Below are 20,370 nucleotides of genomic sequence, written 5' to 3'. Positions count from 1 at the left end.
CCTCCATAGACATTCAGCTATTTGTTTTTTAGTGCCATTGGCTAAGAGCATGATGAAATGTGCAACCTGCTCAGAAGAGAGGGGGTCCTCTAGGACTCATTAGGTTCTACACGTCTCTTTTAAAAAATAAAGCAAAGGTAGCTACATCAATCAGGCCTGGCGGCGCCCGGTGGGACAGTCTTTTTTGCCCCCTTCCCATGATCTCCTCCTCGGATTCCCTCTCTACCACCCTGCCCCTCTCTGCGCTACTTTATGTTACTTTTATTTTTGTTAAACACTCCTTCTCAAGGTAGTAGAAGGTGTAAAACTGCCACTAGACAAAACTCAGATCTCTCTCCCCAGCAGGAACATTAATCACAAGAGTTATCGTGACATTTTTATTGCTGCCTGAAAGCTCGACACACAAGGAACTCTGCAGTAGGTGCTTTGAATCGTAAGTTATTGCTAAACACAGCGCCCGCCCATCCCCTCCCCCAAGGTCAGTGCCTCCCTTTCAGGCCAGCGCCCAGTGCGGCTGCACCGGTCACACTTCCCTAAAGCCGGCCCTGCATCAAAGGCTGTCAAGAGCATTGATATCACTTGAAGTCACTGTGCAAGTTACTGCATGTGTGCAGATGGTATGTTATTATGTGTTATTTTATTACAGCCTTTAGCAGCTTATGTCTGAAAATGTCTGCCTGTGTGTTGAAGTTTTGGTATGTGTCTCTGATTCATACATGAGCTGTGTTTGTCTTCATTTGTCAGGTTCAGTTCAGCAGCAGATTCCGTGCAGAACCCCGGCTTATGTCCCTTCCTCTCATATTGGCAATCCTACTCTCCCTGCTCTCAGTGACTCGAAGTCAGTGCTGTGGAAGCGTGTGGTTTCGTTTGGATAATGTTACCAAGGAATCTGGCTTATGACATCTCCCATTATAGAACCAGAAGACCTGAGCTTTAACCTGGACTCACAAATGTCCTTGTACCTCAGTTAATTAATAATTCAAAAAATGGTAATGTAAGTGGGTGACCCGAGGTATTAAGTGCTATTTACAACTCTGGACATATTCATTTATAGATTAATAATGAGAATGGTTTACAGTGTAGAGGATAACGATTCCCATGATATCCCCTCTAAACATCAATGTATAGAGATATGCATACCTAATTTACTTTCCTTCGTATAATTTAACTTGTGACTACATGGGGACCATTGAGGATCTATTCATAGATAACAGTATAAAAATTCACGAATATGCCAATGTTACACAACTATACTTGAAATTCTCCTCCGCTCCAGACATTTAACATCTGCAACACTGCCTGCTTCTCTCCCAGACCAGGATGTCTTGCACCTACCTGAAGCTCAAACCCACCAAGGCACAATTCCTGTTACTTCCTACTAAGTCACTTAGATTCACCCTGGACGCCAACCTCACACTCAAGGAACACATAGCATGGGACCGGCTCTCACCTCTAAAGAAAGCGAGATTGTTTCTTCCCGAAAGCGATTTCAGGACTGCTGTCCATGCCTTTGCCCTCTCACATGTGGAGGTGGTAAGACCCTACCTAATACATCGGCTCACAGGCTCCACACTGCTGCCACCTCACCTTAAGGACATCCTACACACAGCGGCATGTCTCTTCCAGGACTAGGCTTCCCACCATTGAAACCACGCTCAGCAGTTGCAAAGGCATCATAAGCAACACACCTGCTTATCATGCAGACAAGTGCACCATCTCTGGTGTCTCTCGGCACACCTGGAGCCAAGGACACAATCTGTGTGGATCTAATCATGTAAAAAAGTAAAAAACAAGGCAGTAGACCTTTTCTAACTACATACACAGGGTTTGGAATATCATCCCCATATCCATCAGGGTCGCCCCAGCACTGCTCCAAGTTAGGAAAAAGTGGAAACTGCATCATTTTAATGAACACAACATCAGAATACAGTAATAATACACTTATGCGTCCAGAACACAGCTACCTCTCCTATCACGTCTTGACTATATAGTTGCCTTTGGCTCTTTGCAGTGTCTCTTTGTAGGAAAGAATAAAATACCTTCCCAAATGTATTGATTGGTCATCTACATCGTGGAATGATCTTCCATCTACTGTATGGGGTCACCCATCTCTACGTGACTTCAGAAACCAACCCAAGACTTTCAATAATATTATGAAAAGTCCAAGCGTTCACCTTGCCTTTCCTGTACTCATGCCCTTACCCTCCCCCATAGGTATGTTTCTTCTTTAATACTGCTGCTTCAAAGAAACTATATTTCTCCACTATATTGTCACTGTTCAACTCCTTCATCCTGTCCTGCAGTTCGTTTCTCTCCTCACTACCCCTCTTTTTAGCCACGTGCCAATCTCCCCAGTTCCTTCATTACCTCTTTTGAACCACATGCCTATCTGCCCATCACCCTCCTTGCCAAGCTATTTTCTCCTCATCTCCACCTCTTCTGCAATCAGAAATCTTGGTGTAATGAACCTTTTGGCTCCAATGAGTTGGTCTTTGCAAAAACGCCCTGCCCCCCTTGGAGCTTGTTTGTATTACCTAAAATAAATAAGTATTTACATACAACTCAATTAAGTGTGCCATTATTTTATTTTGCTAAAAGTTTCAACCAAGTAGCAGAAATGACATACTATGGAAATGTTTTCATACGCAATAAGACTAATTTTGGTTGTGAAACTTGATGGTAACATGAAGATCAATTAGGGGTAGCTAGGGAACATGCTTCTTCTTGAACCTGTAATTTTGTATGCCCTCAGTGTGCATTACTAACCATTGTCTTATGGGTCATGAAGGTAGTGGCAGAAAATTAAAGTAAACAAGACTCAAAGAGACCTAGGGGCATATTAACAAGGAACAGGGAAAATTAACGCGAAGGGCGCATAGCGTTAATTTTTTATCGCCCGCTATCGCTGGATAATATCGCCTGGTTATCATGTTATTAACAACGCTAACCGCCTAGGCGATAAAAAATCCAGCGATAGCGGCATTTTGGGAGGTTATCGCTGGTAATGCAGCGATAAAACTACAAGGATAGGGATATCCTTGTTGATAGCCCATGGTGGACTTAGCCATGTAATCCACCTCCCATTGGATTACATGGCTAAGTCTGAAAATTAGCAGACGTAAAAAAGCAGCGTTAACCGTGGTTAGCGCTGCTTTTTTTGTCTCTAACAGGGTTAGCGTGAAGCTTGATAAGAGGAGAAATGTCGCTTAGCGACATTTCTCCTATTATTTTGCTCTGGAACGCCCACTTTGCATCTCATTAGAGATGCAAAGGGAAGCGTAGTGAAAAAGGGTGCTAACATGCGATTTTGCATGTTAGCACCCTGTTGTTGATAGGGCGATATTTTTATCTCCGCTTCTTTGGCTTTTAAAGCCAAAAAAGCGGAGCTAAAGCCCTTGTTAATATGCTCCCAAGTTACTTTCTGTTTTTGTATTCCTTCCTCTTGAGAAGTAAAAGGTAGGGCAAGTGGTGAATGTCATTCATGGTGACAGGATGTCATTTTTGCTACCCATGGCATTTTGATTGGATTGGATTGGATGTACATTTGTAGAGCGCGAATTGCTGCCCGGAGGCGTCCAAGCGCTGAGAATACCAATGACCCGCACAGTAGCCCAGGAGGGGAGAGAAAGGGGGTAAATTAGACTGGATGAAATAAAAAGGTTTTCAGCTGTTTGCGGAAGGCCGTAAGATTGGAGTTGGCTCTGAGATGCAACGGGAGGCCGTTCCAGGCTCTGGCAGCATTATGGGAGAATGTTCTACCTCCAGATCTGGGGGCCAATGCAAGGAAAGTCTGACTAGAGCGTAGGCTTCTGCTGGGCGTGTAGTGGGTAATTAGGTCCCGCGTAATCCTGGGGCCAGTGTTCCAGAAAGCCTGGTGAGCTATGCACATAGCTTTAAACATAACTCTCTGGCGCACCAGTAGCCAGTGAAGGGATACCAGTCCGGACCTCACTGACTGTCTGCGGGGAAGGTCGAGTAAAATGCGTGCTGCGCAGTTCTGGACTGTCTGAAGCCTTCTCAGAGTGGAATCAGGAGCACCAAGATAAAGTGCGTTATTAAATCAAGGCGTGACTGAATTAGACCTTGTACGTCTGCTTGTTTGGCTTCCAGGGGGAGGAGAGGGAGAATTTTCTTTAACATCCTCATGATGCCAAAACAAGTGGCTGAGAGTTTTATGGATTGTACATTAAAGGACAGAGATCTGTCCAGCCAGACTCCGAGACTCTTGATACTGTTTTTGGGAATTGGGGGGGGGATCCCAAACTAGGCGGCCACAGGGAGGCTGGGAGACTAAGATCCGAGGGGCCTAGAAGCATAAGCTCAGTTTTGTCCCCATTCAATTTTAAGCACGATAGGGACATCCAGGTCTTCACTTCCTCCAGGCACTCTCTGAGCCCGCCCCGAGCAGGTGGATTGGCTGCCTGCGTCATGGAGACCACCAGCTGCGTGTCGTCCGCATAGGAGATGATCTTAATCCCAAATGGGCGGACAACATCAGCCAGCGGCCTCATGTACAGATTAAAGAGTGCAGGGCTCAGAGAAGAGCCCTGGGGGACTCCGCACTTCAAAGGTCTGCTGGTGGACACAGACTCGCCTTCGAACACACGAAAAGATCTATCCTCTAAGAAGGACTGGAACCAAGACCAGGCTTTATCCTTAATCCCGGCCTGGGATATGCGGTTCAGCAGAATGTCATGGCTGAACGTGTCAAAGGCCGCGCTGAGATCAAGGAGGATCACTGCCACTGATCCTCCTTGATCCAGGATTTTTCTGGCTTCCTCGGTGACCATGAGGAGGGCGGTCTCGGTCCCATGTTTTGGTCTAAAGCCCGTCTGGGTGGGGTCCACTAGGTGGTGATCTTCCAGGAAGTTTATAAGTTGTAGATTTATATATTTCTCCAGGATCTTGCTTGCCCATGGGAGCAGGGAAATGGGGCGGAAGTTGCTCAGATTGGTAGAGTCCAAATTAGGCTTTTTTAATAAGGCTCTGACCATAGCCTGCTTCCATTCGGTCGGGACCGTGCCAGAAGAGATGGAGGCATTTAAGACCTCCCTAATAATAGGTAGGGTGGTCTGCGAAGCTGCCATTATTATGTCTGGTGGGGCAGGATCATCAGGGGATCCGGATTTTACTTTTCGTGCTAAGGGTTCAAGAGTGGCGAGATCCAGAGGGAGGAAATGAGTCAACGTGGATGGCTGTTTACTGGGGGGGGGGGGTAGTGGGATGGAGAGAGGGGGTTGAGGGGGTAGGGTTTTTCGGGGGAAAGGCAGAGTAGATAGAGCTTATTTTCTAAAGAAAAAATTCAACGATATTATTGCAGTGGGTAGTGGACTTGTCCGCATGCAGGCTAGGGGGCTGTTTAGTTAGTTTTTTAATGATTTGGAAAATTTCCTTGGGTTTAGATTTAGCAAGCAGGATTTTCGCGGAGAAGTATGAGGCTTGTGCCGCTTTTATCAGTGTTTTATATTCACTGATTGCTTCTCGATAGAGGGTTTTATTGTCTATAGAATAATCAGATCGCCAACGTCTTTCTGATTTCCTGCAGAGTCGTTTCTTGTCTCTAAGAGTCTCCGTATACCATGGGGCAGTTTTGTGGGAACGTTTGAGCGTGATTTTCTTTTTGGGCAGAACAACATCAAGAGATTGAGTGATCCAGTTGACATAGGCCTGGTTAGCTAGGCCGGGTTGTCATTAATCATAGGTGGATTGTCAGCAAAGTTTGCTGGTCCACTTGTCAACTGCTAGGTGGGACCAAGCTCTCGTGAGTCTAGTGGTAGGTGTTGGTTCAGGGGTTTTAAACGCAGTCCAGTTAATGGGGATCAGGAGATGATCCGTCCAGGGCAGGGGAATAGGTGGACTGGTTAGAAGGCCAGGGCAGTTGCTGAAGACCGGGTCCAGCAAATGGCCCTTCACGTGGGTGGCAGAGGTGACCCGTTGGGAGAGTTGCAGAGCTGCTAGATCCTCTGCTAAGGTCAAGGCTATGTGGTCTGAAGATGACTCGAAATGAAAATTAAAGTCACCTAGCAGGATGAAGTTGGATGTGATGTTAAGACGTTCAGCCACGCTAAATGGTAGACTGACATGGAACTGCTTCGGGGGGCCGGGAGGGCGGTAGATAAGAGTGCCGGAAAGGCAACTGTTGGGTGATAATTCAATGTTGAAAGTAAGACTTTCACAGTCCGTAATGGTTTCGGAAACCACTCGGCAGTGGAGTTGTTCTTTATGAATTATCGCCACGCCTCCTCCTCTCCCTTTAAGTCGGTCTTGGCGGGAGATTTGGAAGCCTGGTGGGAGGGCTTCTATGACCGCTGGATCGGCCTCAGGGGATAACCAGGTTTCTGTTAGAAACAGAATGTCTGGTGTGTGTTCCTCTATTAGAAGCGCGATTTCAGCCGTATGTTTGGGGAGAGAGCGGCAGTTCAATAAGAACATACGGAAGTCGTGTAGCGGTTCCATGATTAATTTGGGTTTGAAGGAGTAGTGGCATTTAGGACAGGTAGGCGGCAGGGTGTCAGCTTGATAGCTGTGTCGACTACAGTTGCTGTTGGGTGTCCTGAGACTGTGGAGGGTTTCAGCACTGTAGTGTATAGGTTCTGAGGACTGGGAGGCAGAGGGACTGGCCCTAGGCCCTGACTCGGCGCGGACGAGCGCAGACGAGCTTGCCTTATGCGCGCCTGCGGCGCGCATTCGTCGCGCCCGCTGCGCTCGTCCGCTGCGCTTCCGGTGCATACACATTATTATAGGGCAGGGGGGGGGGCGTGGCCTCGAGGGGGGCGTGTCCCTCGCTTCAGCGTGGCCGATGGCGCCTGCCAAGACTCCCGCGAGCTCTCCCTCTCAGCGCTAGGTCGGCTGCTGGGGATGCTTTCAGGCAGGGGAACCAGGAAGGCAGATACTGGTCAAGTATAGCAGCAAAAAGTTACAGGTATTTTAAAAAAATGAATGTGCAAATATGCAAAGGCTATCTCCCGGCTGTGCCTCAGGAGGGGTGAAGGTATTCTGACGCGCTCGCAAGTCAGCGCTCAGTTTATACGCAACAAGGGGGCGTGGCCTCGAGGGGGCGTGTCCCTCGCTTCAGCGTGGCCGATGGCGCCTGCCAAGACTCCCGCGAGCTCTCCCTCTCAGCGCTAGGTCGGCTGCTGGGGATGCTTTCAGGCAGGAGAACCAGGAAGGCAGATACTGGTCAAGTATAGCAGCAAAAAGTTACAGGTATTTTAAAAAAATGAATGTGCAAATACGCAAAGGCTATCTCCTGGCTGTGCCTCAGGAGGGGTGAAGGTATTCTGACGCGTGCGATTTTGATGAATCGATGTCCATGAATGAAGATATGAATATGAATTTTACAATAAGAATCACAAGATGTTGCAATCCAACATATTTAATAAAATAAAAAAATTATTAAAAAAGGTTAAATTATCTATTATTGGAATGTCATATCCAGCAAGAGGGATATATTGAACAACTGCAGACCTGCAAGGAGTACAAAACACAGAATTCCTAGTTACAAGTCAATACCTTGTTCTTATGTGGGACACTCATAATTGGCAGAGACTACTAGCCGAGTAAAAAAAAAAAAAAACAGATCAGTAGCTTACTTGAATTTTGTAGTACAGTCCATGAGATTCAAGTTCATCAAATTCAGCTTTGTTTTGTCCTGCTCATTGAGCTCAGAGCCACCATGGCGGGCTGACATTAAAAAGGACCTGAGAATACGTTGCTGAGGTATATCAAGGCTCTGATTTTCCTGGCTTAATTCCTGTAACAAAAAAAATGATATTGAATGGAAGACCATCAATTAGCCAGAAGTTGATGTTTTGGCTGATTTCAATGTAAATTATAAAACAATCTACCTTCAGTTAGTGTGGGCTGGTATCAATACTCTCTTTATTTCTTTCTATTTGGAATCTCACAGACAAGGGATGCTCAATGTTGGTTCATGATAACTCCATCCATGCCAGATTTTCCGGATAACCACTGGCTAGGTAAATCATGCCCCTCAGATTCATTATAAGTAAATGTATTTCAAGTAGATACGCTGAAAATCAGGGCAAGCTCCAGCCTCGTGGAATAACTTTGTTCACCCCTGTTTTAGGCTGAATTCAATTTTACTTACTGAAGGAGGCATACTCAATGCTTATTATTGAGATTAGATGTTCAGAGCTCTGTAGAGGTCTCAAGTCATTGATTTTATCGGTAGCTGGAAAACGTTGGCTGCTTTCCAGTCATTGTATAGCTATTCTGATGAGTTAGCATGGAGCAGGCCAACACAGCAGAGCACAGTGCAAAGTGGGAGTCCCTCCTGGCAGGACAGCTCCTTTTGGTTGCAGGGTCTCCTCTGGACTACAAAGTGAACTTACGTGGGGTGTCCGAGGTCCAATATGTATACCAAAGTGAGTCTTTAAAGTGTGGGAGACCACAAAAGGGGTCTTTGAACCTCACAAGGTCCCTGCCCTTCATTCCCTGACTCCAGATTCACTACAGGGGAGTTTGCAGCTCTTTGTGTGGGGACAGCACAGCCCTATTCAGGTGCAGGTGTCAGCCCCTCCCTCCTAATCTACCTCAAGAAGGCCCATCAGTCTGGTAATGGGCCATCAGGATGCAAATGTCTCACTCCAGATGGAATGCACAAAGCCCAGCTGTCAGCCTGACCTGTATTCAGAGACAGGCGGAGGCACAGGATGGTTAAACTAAGAAAATGTAAACTTTCTAAAAGTAAAAAGAACAACTGATGGACAGAATGCTGAACAATGCCAAACATTCACCCCAATACAGAGATCTCGGCAAAAATCCATCGTTTTTTTGCTACCCATGCCATTGCAGTTTAAAGCCAGCCATATACAAATCAGTCTTGACCCTGCTCCCTATAGGAACAGTCCACCCAAACTGCCAGGCCAGTTCCTCACTGGACCAGAAACAAGCATCCTGGGACCAGTTTCAGGATATCACCCCTCGTCAGCCAGGCTAGCTTGGCTCCAGTGGCATGGAGAGCACGGGACCCACGTTTGGGCATACCCGTCCCACTCGACAGAATTCTGAACAATGTCAAACATTCACCCCAGTACAGAGATCTAGGACCAAATCCATCGTGTTTTGCTCCCCAGGCCATTCCAGTTTGAACCTGGTTATATGCAAATCAGTCTTCAACCTGCTCCCTATGGGAACAGTCCAGCCCAAACTGCCAGGGCAGGTCCTCCCTGGACCAGAAACAAGCATCCTGGGACCGGTTTCAGGGTATCACCCTTCATCAGCCAGGCTAGCTTGACTCCATTGGCAAGGAAAGCAGGAGACCCGCGTCTGGACATACCCAGCCCAATCGGGGTGAAAAATGCAAAAAAAACAATTGATGGGCAGAATGATGGACAATGTCAAACATTCATCCCAGTACAGAAATCTGGGCCTAAATCCATAGTGTTTTGGTCCCCAAGCAATTCCAGTTTAAACTCAACCATCTACAAATCAGTCTTGACCCGGCTCCCTATGGGAACAGTCCAGCCCGAACTGCCAAGTCAGGTCCTCCCTGGACCAGAAACAAGCATCCTGGGACCGGTTTCGGGCATCACCCCTCATCAGCCAGGCTAGCTTGAATCCAGTGGCACAGTGAGCCCGGGACCCAAGTCTGGGCATACCTGGCGCACTTAGGGCAAGAAAACAAAAGGCACACAAAAGATGGACAGAATGCAGAACAATTCAAACATTAAACCCCAGTCAAGAAATCCCAGTCGCTAAACCTGGAGAGATCATCATCATTGGGGTGGTCGGGGACGGGATAGTGTTCTGCCATAAAATCCATTCCCTGTTGGACCACCTCAACAGATTGGTATTCCCACCCCTCATCTGAATTAAGAGTCTGAGGGCACAGCGGTCTGTCTGAACCCAGAAGTGAGTGCAAAACAGATATGGCCATAGCTTCTTCAGTGTCCAGACCACAGCAACGGCTTCCCTTTCATTCATGCTCCACTTCTGGTCCCTGGGAAGTAGCCTCCAGCTGATGAAGGCTACAGGCTGATCCGAGTCCTCTTCATTTAGCTGTAAGAGCACGACACCTAGGCCATGCTCTGAGGAGTCTGTCTGCACAACAAACTCTAGGGAGAAATCGAGGGCCTTGAGCACGGGTGCCGTGCACATGGCTTCCTTCAGGGTGTCAAAAGCTTTCTGGCACTCCTGGTCCAGCTCACCTGATGTGGCTGCTTCTTCAAAGCCAGCTCTGCCAAGGGGGCAACAATGGTGCCATATCCCTTGTTGAATCTCCTGAAATAACCATTAAGGCCTAAGAAGCCTCTCACTTGTGTCTGGGTCTTGAGGAGTTCCCAAGCCAGAATGATGTCAATTTTGGGCTACAAGGGCTGCACCTTGCACCTCCTACTTGGTGTCCCAAGTAGACCACAGAACCCTGCCTTGTCTGGTACTTACTGGCCTTGATAGTCAGGATGTGCTCTGTAGCACCTGAAACACTTCCCGGAGGTGGTTCAAATGGTCCTCCCAACTGGAGCTGAAGACCGCAATGTCGTCTAGGTAGGCGGCACTGAAGTTCTCTAACCCAGCCAGGACCTGTTTGACCAGCCTCTGGAAGGTGGCAGGGGAATTCTTCAAATCAAAAGGCAGGACTAGGAACTGGAAGTGTCCTTCTGGTGTTGAGAACGCTCACCTTTCTTTACCCCTTTCAGTCAAGGCAATCTGTCAGTATCAAGCTGTTTTATGAGGTCATCAGCCCTGTGGGTAGGGTGTGCACCAGTCCTGGACACTGCAGTCTACACAGAACCTGAGTTCCAGTGTGTCACCTGGAGGGGCAGCCTTAGGAACCAACACTACTAGGCTGGACCAAGGGCTGTTTGGGGGCAAAATCACCATTAACGCCAGCATCTTGGAGACCTCCTACTTAATGCTAGTCCTCACCTTATCAGACAAGCTGTAAATGTTATTCTTTACAGGTGTGCTGTCCCCAGTAACAATATCATGGGTACACAATGTAGTGAGTCCTGGGCTAAGGGAGAACAAAGAGGCACACTGCCTGTAGGAAGCTATCTCTTTATGTGATATATCAAAAATCTGATACACCGTATAAAGAATCTAGCGGTTCCCTTATGAGTGGACAGGGGGGTTGCTATGGCAATCTCAAAGTGCTCTGTTAGGGGGTAGTGTGGTTGAGCAGTCTTAAGCTTAACACAGAGGAATGCAAGACATCTAAAACATACACACACTGGTCAATTAATGAGACACATGACTCAAAAAGGAGATCCACACCAATTTATAAAAAATAGCACGTATCTTTATATATGTTTAGGCATCAGATGAAAATCATTCAGGTAAATAAGTTTTTAAATAGAAATATTTTTCAGTTAAAAAAGTTGTCATAGTGCAATTTCTGTAATGTTAACCTATGGGAGGAAAATCATATGCGGCTTATCGGTTTTTGTCAGCAATCTTTCCAGGAGTTAAGGTGAGTGATGGGCAAGTTCCAAAGCAGCACCAGCAGAGCACAACCAGCAGTCCTAGGGCGGCTGGGGGGAGAGATGCAAAACAGCGTACAGTGGCCATTGTTATCCAAAGGAGAAGGGTCACGTTAGAAAGAGACTGCAGGAGGGGACTGTGTGACCAGTCTGGTGAAACCAACGAGTGGCTTGGTTCTTGCGATGTTGAGGGACGAAGGGACACCTTCGATTCTCTTCTCTTCATGACGGGGCGTCCGGGTGCAGAGGGTCTTTGGGGTGTCGAGCTTCTCTGTCCGGAAGCACTCGCGGTTGAGGGGGCCTGTCAACAGAGGCTGCAGGCGATGTCGTGGAGTTTACGAGGAGTTAATCCACATAGGACTCCATACAGTGAGGGCTTGGGGACCACGCGGACACCGTTGGTCCAGTTCGACATGGGCTGGAGGGCTCGGGTACAGTGATGCTTGGCAGCATCGGGTTTTGGCAGGGCCAGAGTCCTCTTGGTTTTTTCTTTTGCTGTCTGCAGGATGCAAGGGACAGTTCCACTGTCCCCTTAGACGTCTTGGTTCCTGGGCAAAGGCTGGAAGGTCTCCCGAGTTTTGGGGACTCAGCAGCTACAGAACAAGTCGACTTCCGGTGCAACAGGAGAAGTCAGCACGCAGGCCGTCAGGGTTGGCGCTAAGTCAGTTGCTGGGTCTTCTGTTCTTTCTGTGCAACGTTTCTCCTCCATCTTCTTCCTTCAGGTCATCTAAATACTGAATTTAGGGGTGTTAGGGAAGTGTAGGGTAGTAGCCAATGGGTTACTACCCATGGGGTCAAACCGCCCCCTAAATGACCACCTCCTGTTGGAAGTGGGCATAATCCTGGCCCAAAATTCACAAAGATGGCTACTTCTGAAAAATTGTGTCCATCTCAGTTTAGCCCACCTTAGGGGTGGTACTAGCCTGGGGGTGGTATGCCTACATGACTAGCTAATTTTCGTGCCTGTCCAGGTGATGAAGGGGCTCTGAACAAGTTGGTCGGCTTCCTCTCCTGTGAGGGGGAGCCAGATTTGCATTTCAAAGGCGGAAGCTCTCTGAAGTTTGCCAGCCTAGGAAGGCTAATTATCTAGCAGATCATCTTTTGGGAGGGGATGTTATACCCTGTTCCCAGATAGGCTTTTGTTCTGGGTCTCCTGGGAGCAGAGGCTTTTGCCCTAGGAGGTCAGAACAGTGTCTCGGGTGGCAGGCTGGAAAAAAACAGTCATCGAGCACACCAGAGGCTGGCATATTTTCAGGGGGCACCTCTAAGGTGCCCTCTGGGTACATGTATTGGTAAATTCATCACTGGAATCAGTGTGGGTTTACCAATATGAGATGTTTGATATCCAACATCCCTATCTTCAGTGAAGCCATCATGTAGCTGAGGAACTCGTTTTCACTAGTGTCCAGAAAATGTTTTAAAACTGCTTCCTTGTACACTTGTACTGGCAGTAATAGGACCTGCAAGTCTTGCATGTGCTTGGTGAGGGGTCCTTTAGGGTAGCACAATTTGTGCTGCTGCCCTTAGAGACCCTCTTTCGTACCTCAGGCCCTAGGTACCAGGGGTAACATTTACTAGGGACTTATAGAGTATGCTAAAGGTATTGCCAATTGGGAGAAACAGATGAACATTATTCGGGAAAGAAAACTGGTACTGGGGACCTGATTAGCAGGAAACCAGTACACTTTAGTCAAAGTTGCATCAATTACCAGGCACAAAGTGGGAGGGTACTGTATCAAGACCCCAGCAACTGGTGGCAGCCTCTCTGCCGACATAGGGTCAGTGTAGTGGACAGGCTGACACCCTGTACTGACTCATCCTGCTCCTTGGAAGATAAGGTATGGGAGATGTTTCCTCTCCTCTTCTACCACATCATAAGTAACTAAGAGCATGGTTATCAAAGACCACTCAAAATGGGGCTTGAGGCAGTTTATGTGGAAGACCCTCAAATGGTTCCTAGGAGTCTGCAAGTCCACGAGGTAGGTGACATCGGTCTTGCGCTCCTTTGCTGCTTAACAGCCAGACCAACAGTCCTGGAGAGCACTGGGCTCCACTGGCTCCATCACCCACACGTTCTTGCCAGGCTGAAATTCAACAGAGAGGTATTCTGGTCATACCATAATTTGATGTCCTCCTGGCTAGCTTCAAGGTTCTCTTGTGCAAGCTTCCTGAAGCGGGCTGTCTGGTTTCAAAATGCCAGAAAGTACCTAACTACATCCTGGGATGGATTCTTTAACTAGACTAAGAGGCCCTCTCACAGGATGTCAATAAAAAGTTCAAAGGGGCTGAAGCCTACCCCCTTCTGTAGTACCTCCCAGTTGTTGAATAAAAGGCACAGCAAGAAGATGTCCAATTTACACCTCATGGGTTCAGGTAGACCCATAATCGTGCCTTTAAGGGTACGGTTGAATATTTCAACTAACCCATTCTTTTGGGGGTGGTAAGGAATGGTGAACTTATAGGTAACACCACACTCCTTCCACATGGCCTTCATGTAGTTGGATATGAAGTTGGTAACCCGGTCAGGTACCACCTGCTTGGGTAAAGATCCCCATCAGTGCCCTAGCCTTCGCAGGTGCAGTCACTGTTCTGAGAGGGATAGCAGCCAAGTAATGGGTGGCATAGTCCACCAAGACCAGAACAAATCTGTTGCCCATGGCTGTTTTGGAATTCAGAGGCCCCACAATGTCGATAACAACCCACTCAAAAGGAGTGCTAATGACAGAGAATGGTTGCAGGGGGTCCTTGCACTTCTTCCTGACTTGCCACTTGCCTGGCAGGTAGGAGAGGACCTGCAGAACGCATTTGAGGCCAATAAAAGTGGGTGACAAGCCTGTCAAAGGTCTTGTCTTGGCCTAAATGACCTGCCAGTGGCACAACATGAAACAGACTCAGTAGGAAGGCCCTGAAGCGCTGGGGTACCACCAACACATGTGCTGCACCAGGCTCAGGAGACTAGGCTCACTATGCAGGAGATCATTCTCCCAATAAATCAGGAGCTGCCCAGAGGAGTCACCATCAGCCTGGGCCTCGGCTTGCCACCAAAGACACTCAAGAGAAGGGCACTCCTTCTGCTCCTTGCAGAACTCTTCCCTGGTGGGACCCCCTTCCTGCAGCCAACTGGTCAGCTCAGACAGGTTCCTTAGTTCAGCCACATCTTCCCCTATAGGTACTGGGGCGACCCCCTCAGTTTCCACCTCCTCCCAAACCAAGGGAATTTAAGGAGCGGGTTTCTCGTGACCCTTGCCCTTCCTCTTTTTGACAGGCACCTGGGTCACTGTTTCAGGCACCAGGTCTCTCTGACCACCCTCACAAGCTGTCATGGATAGTGTAGTCAGGCACACCCATTCAGGCAACCCCATCATTTCCAAGTGTGACCTGAGCTCCACCTCCTTCGAGATGGCATGCTCCTGATCATTGCCCAGCAGATAATCCACAGGCATGGACAGACTCACAGCTACCTCAGCAGACCTGAGACCTCCCCCTACTCAAAGGGAACCATGGCCACAGGGTACTGGCTGTAGGAGAGTAGGATCTGCTTCTAATGTTTACCCCCACTTTTTGCTGATGTTTCACTGTTTTTCGACTTTAGTCTGGCTGGGACCCTGCTATTCAGGGCCCCAGCCTAGCTGCTTTCTCTCTAAATTGATTGCATGTACTTTAGGTACACTCCAGATTGGATTCTGGGGTACTCTTATAAGTCCCTAGTATATGGTATACTATGTACCCAGGGCATAGGTACCCCATAGGCCTACCAGGGGCCGCAGCAGCTTTTGTGCCACCTCTGGGAAGCCATTTAAAATGACACAACAGGTCTGCTACAGCAGCCTGTGTAAGCTAGTGCATGCACCCCTTACTGAGATACAGGTTACCTATATCTCTCTAGATCACTGCACATGTAAAACTATCAGTCACCCATATGGCAGGCCTTAACAATCCTGAAGGCAGGGTGCTGGGTTTCATGTGAGAGGGTGCCCATGCAACCTTTATTCCAGGGTTGGTTATGATGCAGCCAAACCATATACTCTTAAGTGCATTATAACCGCGCAGTAAATGCTAACTTTTTAATGGCTGCATGGAAAGATGTTGTGTTTGGTGTCAAACACCTTGGAATCATACCCCCATACCAGTAACTAGAGGGAGAAACATGACAGCACCGGTATACCCGGTACCGGCTTAACAGACCCTGGCATCACAAAATGGATGCTGCCAGCCAGAGACACGAGTCTGCCCTCCTGCTGCTGGACGAAACTCTGGCAGGGGAGGCCTGGACAATAGGTTTCCTGTCACAGGGAGGTGTAACCACCTCCCAGGCCGGCTTTAGTGTATTGGGGCTGGGTGGGTGCACTCCAAAAGTGCTTTGATGTCTGCACTGGGGGCACATTTGGTGTCCCTGTGCATAGTCCAGCTCAAACCGGTTGCAGGGGCACTCAGCCCCTGCTCTGGCACGAAACTGGACAAAGGATATGGGTGTAGCCACCCCTCTGTCCTGACCCTTCCATAGGTGGGTCCCCAGAGTTTGTCCCACCCCTTCCTTGGGTATAAGGTAGGAACCTCTGACTACAGGACTTTAGATTTACCTGGACGAAACTCTGCTACAGAATCCCAGAACTTCTACTAGCTACACGACGTTGGATGACCAAAGAATCTCCCTTGGAGTAAAGGAGTTACTCCCCTGCAAGGCAGACACCAAAGACGCATCTGTCCAGTTTGCATCGACGCTGCTCCCGAAGGACACCGATGATTTTGCAACACAGGAGGTGGGTTTCCAAGCTTCCCCAAGGCCGATCCGTGCTCTCAGCAACTCTGAGATCCAAAGCCCTTGTGGGGACCGTGCAACCCGAACCCCTGGACACCGTGCACATTTGCAGCAGTATATGCTTCTTGGTGATCCATGAGGCTGTGCTTTGGGCTAGACCCCGAGCAGTGATTCGACCGAAGATTTGCTGGCCTACATTCCTCGAGTGACCCGTGGGCTGGTATCTAGTGTACCTCTTGAGGTCCCTTCGTGATCCCTTGTCCGTTGAGTTGTGGGTCCCTGAGAAGGGTACTTTGATTTTCAACGGGCTAACCTGGTTGCTCCAGACGTGCCCTGACTGTCCATTGGTTAGGGAGTCCACAGGACCTTGCTGGTCCACACCGAAGCCATTTTTCTCTCACCGCGTGGGTTGCAGTTGCCAGGGCTTGTTGGTCTCCAATCTGGAAACTGAACCCCCAGCACTCGACATCCTTCATGGGACAGCTCACCTGCAGACTGTGGTCGTCTTCGACGCCTCCTAGTCCTCGTGGCAGTGGAGACAAGCTTCACCTCTTCGCACCTGAAAGACCCAACATCGGTGGGCATTCGTCTATCGTGCCCCTGGTCACTGGCTAGGGACCCAGACTCTGTCCCTCTGCTTTCAGGTTCTTCACATCTTCGATCCAGGCTTGGATGACACCGGACACTTCTCTTTTCCACAGCAGAAGCACTTTGCAGTACATCGCCATTGAAATCAATGACGATTCCCAACACCATTTGACACCTATGCACCCGGCGTCCCTGGGTGAGGTAACACGAGTACTCAGGTGTTCCCGCGGGTGCTGGCCCTAGAACCCTCTAAGTGTAAAGGGGTTTGCTCAAAGTCCTCTCCTAAGTGTCCTTATTCTTTAAAATTCCAACCGTGACTTTCCTATTAAATTGTATGGGGCTCACGGCTGTGTTCTCACACTGCACACGTCCCGCGTGGGTCTCCTGTGTCACTGCCTTGGGTGGTTCTTTTGGGTCCCAGCGATTCTACGTGCTCTAGGCACTGGGTCTAGTCAAGTCGTGGTTCTTATACCACTTTCTGAATATATGGTTTGGTCTCCCCCTGGGGCCCATTGTATATCGCAGTTTTTACTTACACCCTACCACAGTATTATCGCAATTTGTTATGGCTGTTCTAGAGACACAAAACTGTTTTTATTGATGAAGGTTTGTAATGGTTTTAATTAACTGCACAAAAAAGTATTACCTTACCTTACCATTGTATATCGTGCTATTTACTGTCGTTTAATAACTGTATTATTTTGTGCCTGGCTCTCCAACTTCATAAAGAGGTTAGTGGAGATTATTTTGAAATAAATACATATATTTTATATATATACCTTGTGTGGTTCTCCTTTCATTTAGTTATTCAAGAGGTTATAATCTGGTAAACCAAGCTGCTTTACACTCCTTCAAGACTTAGCCTGAAGTCTGCTCTCCACAGCTACCACTAGGATAGCTTTCAATAAAGGTTGTCTTAAACCTAATCATCAATAAGGGTAAGTTACTTACCTGTAATCCTAGTTCTCTTCCAGGGGTATCCTCATCAAAGTCATAAGCACTGAATATTCCCGCCCATGTGCGGGGACCCCGGAAATAATAAAATTATATATGTAAAAAGCATACATATATACAGCTCTGTATATGTATAAACATATATCATTTTTTCCAAGCAAATGCAGCTCCCATAAAAGGCTAGGCAATGTAAATATACACATCCAATAACACATATATATATATATATATATATATATATATCTAGGTATAATAATACACCTAAATCTCTTTTTTTTTTTTTTTTTTTAATGAGGTAAACACTCATGAGAAAGCAAAAAAAGAGAACAAACTGTGGAAAAACACAGATGTACAACACATTGCCAGCCTGCAGGCTGCATTGCAATATAATACCATAGAGACTAAAAAGCCCTGTACAGGTAAAAACTGGCACCGTGCCTTTAAGGCAGCCCTGACTTCCATATCCCATCATGCCTCAGGGGTGACAGTTAGGTCAGTTGTTCTTTGCGGGACCGTAGTCCTAAACACAAAGATATATCCTTTCCATAATGAATAATACACTTCTTCTCATTTGCCTGGGGAGGTGGGTGGGTTGCTTATGACTTTGATGAGGATACCCCTGGAAGAGAACTAGGATTACAGGTAAGTAACTTACCCTTCTCTTCCAGGGGATCCTCATCAATAGTCATAAGCACTGAATAGAGTAGCAAGCTCACCTTCCACCTGCAGGCAAATGAAAAAAGATTGTACCACCCATGGAGAAAGAGAATCATGAAAATGATTATGCATGGAACAGATTCCTCAAGGAGGCTTGTCCTACTTGAGTGTCTGCTCTGGTGTCCGAATCCAGACAATAGTGCCTGGTAAAGGTGTGGACAGATCTCCAAGTGGCTGCCTTGCAGATCTCGGAGAGTGGGACATTATTGAGAAAAGCCGCGGTAGCCGCTTTTACTCTTGTCGAATGCGCTCTAGGGCGCGCCCCCAATGGTTTCTGAGCCAGTTGGTAGGCCAATGTAATACTTGAAACAATCCACCTAGCAATGGAACGTTTGGAAGCCGCAAAGCCCATACGGACAACCCCATAGTTCACAAACAATTGATCAGATTTCCTGACATTCTTAGTCCTATCTAGGTAGAATTTTAGGACCCTTTTGACATCTAGAGAATGCAACGCCCTCTCGGCCGGAGAGGAGGGGTTGGGAAAAAAGGTTGGTAAGGAGATGGCTTGGTTTACATGAAACTCCGATACCACCTTAGGTAGGAACGAAGGATGAGTCCTCATCACCACCCTATTCAGATGAAAAATAGTGTAGGGCTCTTTAGAACAGAGGGCCTGTATCTCACTGACCCTCCGTGCTGAAGTGATGGCTATTAAAAATGCTGTCTTCCATGTGAGGTGCTGTAGGGTAGCCTTATGAATAGGCTCAAAAGGAGAACCCATGAGCTTGGACAGAACCAAGTTTAGCTCCCAGGAAGGAGAGGGAGGTCTAACAGGGGGATAGACTTTCTTGAGTCCTTGCAAGAAATCCTTCACTACCTGCACTTTAAAAAATGACTGCTGTGAAGGCGAACGCCTGTATGCTGTTATGGCTGCTAGGTGAACCTTTATGGATGAAAATTTCAACCCTGCCCTCGCTAAATGTAGAAGATAGGGCAAAATTACATCCTCCTGGCATTTAGTGGGATCATAATGATGCTGAGCACACCATATATAAAACCTTTTCCACTTACAGAAGTAGGAGTGTCTTGTCGAAGGCCTCCTGGCTTCCTTCAGTATGAACATACACTCTTGAGGGAGGTTCAGATGGCCATACTGGAGGACTTCAGGAGCCATGCTGTTAAGCTCAGCGAGGGAAGGCTGGGATGGTAAATCTTCCCCCGCATCTTGGACAACAAGTCCGGCCTGCACGGCAGCCGCTTGTGGGGGCGGATCGACATGTGTAGGAGATCCGTGTACCACCACTGCCTCGGCCAGTCCGGTGCTATGAGGATCATCTTGGCAGATGAATTCTGCAACTTGGTCACCACCTTGGGGATTAGTGGGAGAGGCGGAAAAGCGTACACAAATGTCATTGACCAATTGATCAAAAGGGCATTCCCTAGGGATCCTGGTCGATGGTATCTTGAGGCGAAGCCTCGGCATTTTGTGTTTTGCTCGTCCGCGAAGAGGTCCACTTGCGGACGTCCCCATTCTCCGAAGATGTCTTCTAACACCTCGTCGTTGATTACCCAGTCCTCTGGCTCTTGAAAATGCCGACTGAGTAAGTCCGCTTGCACGTTGAGTTCTCCTGGTAGGTGCACCGCTTTCAATGAGATGTTCCTTGCTAGGATCCAGTGCCACAGGGACTGAGCTTCCAGCGAGAGCGTTCTGGATCGAGTACCCCCCTGCTTGTTCAGGTAGTACATTGTGGTGGTATTGTCCGTCTGCACTAGAATGGTACTCGTTGTGATCGCAGGCAGGAACGCTTTGAGGGCTAGGTGGACTGCCCTGAGCTCCAGCATGTTGATGTGGTACAACTGCTCGCTGCTGGACCACTGTCTCTGAGTTTGCAGAGTCCCAAAATGCGCCCCCCATCCCTGATGGGATGCGTCGGTGATTAAGGTCTGAGTTGGGGGCTCTTGATG

The 20,370-nt window shown here is 47.9% G+C and overlaps 1 protein-coding gene across 1 annotated transcript in view; it reads right to left on the bottom strand.

The window, feature by feature from the left end:
* The window catches only part of LOC146796571 (uncharacterized), a 464,924-nt gene that overhangs the window by 294,078 nt on the left and 150,476 nt on the right, over positions 1–20,370 (bottom strand). The window contains exon 6 of the mRNA XM_085629207.1: positions 7,593–7,753. Within this exon, the coding sequence (XP_085485333.1) occupies positions 7,593–7,753 (161 nt within the window). The remainder of the gene's footprint in view (positions 1–7,592; positions 7,754–20,370) is intronic.

This window comes from Triturus cristatus, chromosome 10, assembly GCF_964204655.1.
Source record: "Triturus cristatus chromosome 10, aTriCri1.1, whole genome shotgun sequence".
Lineage (NCBI taxonomy): Eukaryota > Metazoa > Chordata > Amphibia > Caudata > Salamandridae > Triturus > Triturus cristatus.
The sequence above is the reverse complement of the archived record's forward strand: the minus strand, read 5'-3'. Positions and strand labels throughout refer to the sequence as shown.